The following is a 3,170-nucleotide window of genomic DNA, read 5'->3' as shown; positions in this document are numbered from 1 at the left end:
ACCCTAAACCCTAAACCCTAAACCGGTGCAGCTTCGAGCTTTGCTCTAAGGTGGCATTAACCCCTACATGTTGTAATCACTATACAGATAGACAAATACCTACGAGGAAAAAGACAATGTGAAACCGTTGGCCAGCACAATTACAAACAATATAATGCTGAAGAAGAAAAGAAAGGGCGGGGGCTGGTTGGTGTGCGTTGAGTTCAAGCAAGACGAACGAAACCAAAGGAAACCAAAGCAACTGATATTTGAATTTTTTTGACTATTTCTGGAATTCATGATTCTATTTATAATTTAGTTTGGTTTATGCGTTTACTTAGATCAAGATTCATCTCGACGACACCCACACTCGCAAAGTAGAATACTTCTGTATTCTCTCTAAACTGATGGATGAATCTGCAGTTTTCATGCGGTAACCATCAGCCTTAGCGACGAAATTAAAACTCAGAGGTGTCTACTCTTGGTATTAAACTTAGAAAACAAGGGTTTAGGGTTTAATGTTTAGGATTTCGGGCTGCACTGCAGCGGGAGCGCTATCTTGAATTGCTAGAGTCACTCAGTAAGCTGTGGTTGGTTTGGATAGGTATATGAATGCATCGTGCACTTCTGCTCAGCAAGAATGTTCAGGAGCACATCCAGCTCCTTCATGGTGCTCTAAAACTCCTATGTGAGAAGCAGTGGCTCGTGAAACCACAAAAGCGGTTGCTGTGCAAGTAGGCAATTCGTGTTGCTTACAGGGGTGAGAGGTGAGGGGGTGTGGCGGCTCGTGCTTCTGCAGCAGGCGCCTCAACATATCCAGCAAAGTGACGTGGGTGTTACCTCTGTGCACTCGCAGAAACTTTCAGAATTTCGTTGTTCTCGCGTGGTACTACCTCAGTTTCATCCCTGGTTTCGTTCTCATTACGGCCACTCTAATGTTTCTACTTGATACGAGGGAAAATCTAATGCCTACAAGTGTGTTACGGACAACACACAGTATACAATAAACCGAATGACATATATAAAACTCTATAGATAGGAATCATTTCATTAAAAGAACTCTGCATGAAACCCCACGATGCAAGGGGTGAGTTGGCGGTCTGGTGGATATCTATACAGAAACCAAACAATATATCTTATTTTTGTTGCAGTGGATGCACCAAGTTGCAGAATTGTTTGTACAGTGAATATTTCTTTCATATTTAGTTCATATTCAGCTATTTATTGATCTGTTCTAAGCAATATTTATTCATGCAGGGTGTTGCACCCTGCTCATCCGTGGATGAGAGATGCAGAAATATTCACCCTGCAACTGGCGTCTTTCCCCCGATGAAATGTACCAATCAACGTGATTTATTCATAAACAAATAAAAAATTACATATATATTCTTTCTTTTTTTTTCCTGTTCGGTGTATTTCACAAGCGGGTGCTGGCTGGTGCGCGCTGGAGTCCAACGGTCGCTGGCGGGGGGTGGTGCACACCGGGACCGGTAGGAACCTCAATCAACAGGTACGAGGCCAGGACACACAACATTTTCACAACAATTTCTGTTTGTTTTATTTTTGCTCAATATTAATTATATTTAATTTTATCTTTTGTTTGCAATTTTGGCTTTGCTGTCCCGTCTTTTTGCCATTCGCTCTTCACGCGACTGGAGGACCACGCAAAGAACTCCGAACTGCTTGCCGTCTTTTCCCCTCTCCTCAATTTGAATCTCTACGTTTCTCTTGCTGAGGAAACATTTTTTAAAAATATTATCTCCTGAGTTCCGTCGCAATGGCTCCCCTCTACAAGACCGTAGCAGCATTTTGCCTAGTCGGGCTGTGCTGGTTTCAATCCGGGGCTACCGCCGAAAAAAAATATGTTTTTAAGGTAGCCCACGTAGAAGAAGGTAAACATTTTGCCGCTTATAACTCTGACATTCCTTGTGTTTTCCCACGTCTGGTTTGATTGCAAGCCGTCGACTACTCAGCTGAGTCAGATGGAGGTCGCTGCATTCCACATTGACTTTCCTGTCCGTATTTGTTCTCTGCAGACGCTTACTTAACTGCAAAGTTGGCCCGTAATGGAAAAATTACAGTTAAGACCAACACCGTCGAAAAGGATCCCCAGCTTGTCACCGGCTTGGAGGGTAAAGTAGGAAAGGAAACTGAAGCCAATGAGGCGACGTGCTCGACGTTGATGACAGACGAGCTTGTGAGCGCATAAACTATAAAGAGCAGGTGTACATGGTGATGCTACGACTACTGCTGTCCCAGCATCAACAACAGGTCTCGACCCTAAGGACCGTTATCAGACACGACAAATTATGCATTCATTTCTATGATTTTCTGAGACAGACTGAACATAAGAAGGCTGTTTTGTCGTTTTGTTCTTGTGTTGGATGTGCAGAAGAAGCTGTTCCATCACACTTTCGAATATACAGAAGAACTTGACTACCGTAAACTGGTGCAGGATGCCCTCGAAGCCGGACTGCAAGATTTCGGGTAAGCGGATGCAATATTCATCTTAGCTACACGCAGCATCCACCTGCCTTCTAAGAAAAACAAGGCGACAGCGATGGTAGATACCAAATCTACCATGCTACTGTCGCTGCTTTCTCACCCATATTCAAATCATTACACATTTGTTAGGCTGCACTGAATGTTTGTTCTGCAACAGTGCAGACTACCCGGCGGATGCAGATGCGTGGAAACCGATATGGCAGAAGGAAAAGGCTCGCAGCCTGATGCACCTTCTAGGTGCCGACAGCACTAAAATAGGATGCGTCATTGGAAAGTGTGTGGACAATAGTCTTGAAGCACAAGGCAAGGCACAACCAAGAACAGCAACGACGGCTGTACTTTTCTGTGAATTGAGTCCTGGAGCAACAGAGAACAAGGCCGCCTTTAGGTAAGCTTGCGTTTTGGTTCGTACATCAAACGTTAGACGCGAACATCTACACCAACTGGAGATGTACTCTTTCTGTCTGTTTGTTTCGCTTTCTTGCAGCGAAGAGTACTTCAAGGAACTTAAGGAACGCACAACTGATTTAAAAAGTATGACGGAAGAAGATCTGAAGGATCCTGTTGTAACCAGCTCTGCAGGTGCTGCCGTTCCCAGCATTCTAACTGCCGGTTTGGTCGCCATCCTGGCAGCTCTCTCTGCCTAGACAGGCAGATTTCCGCCGCCTAGGTAGCTAGCTATCTAG

General features: G+C 44.5%; 1 protein-coding gene across 1 annotated transcript in view; it reads left to right on the top strand.

Annotated features, from left to right (window-relative positions):
- EMH_0019060 (uncharacterized protein) overlaps nt 1–3,131 on the top strand; it is a gene marked incomplete at both ends in the record, with an annotated part of 8,045 nt that extends 4,914 nt beyond the window's left edge. The window contains 5 exons of the mRNA XM_013501278.1: nt 506–559; nt 2,016–2,176; nt 2,372–2,466; nt 2,642–2,872; nt 2,972–3,131. Of these exons, the coding sequence (XP_013356732.1) occupies nt 506–559; nt 2,016–2,176; nt 2,372–2,466; nt 2,642–2,872; nt 2,972–3,131 (701 nt within the window). The remainder of the gene's footprint in view (nt 1–505; nt 560–2,015; nt 2,177–2,371; nt 2,467–2,641; nt 2,873–2,971) is intronic.
- Between the last annotated feature and the right edge of the window lie 39 nt (nt 3,132–3,170).

This window comes from Eimeria mitis, genomic scaffold, assembly GCF_000499745.2.
Source record: "Eimeria mitis Houghton genomic scaffold, Emh_scaff661, whole genome shotgun sequence".
NCBI lineage: Eukaryota > Apicomplexa > Conoidasida > Eucoccidiorida > Eimeriidae > Eimeria > Eimeria mitis.
The sequence above is the reverse complement of the archived record's forward strand: the minus strand, read 5'-3'. Positions and strand labels throughout refer to the sequence as shown.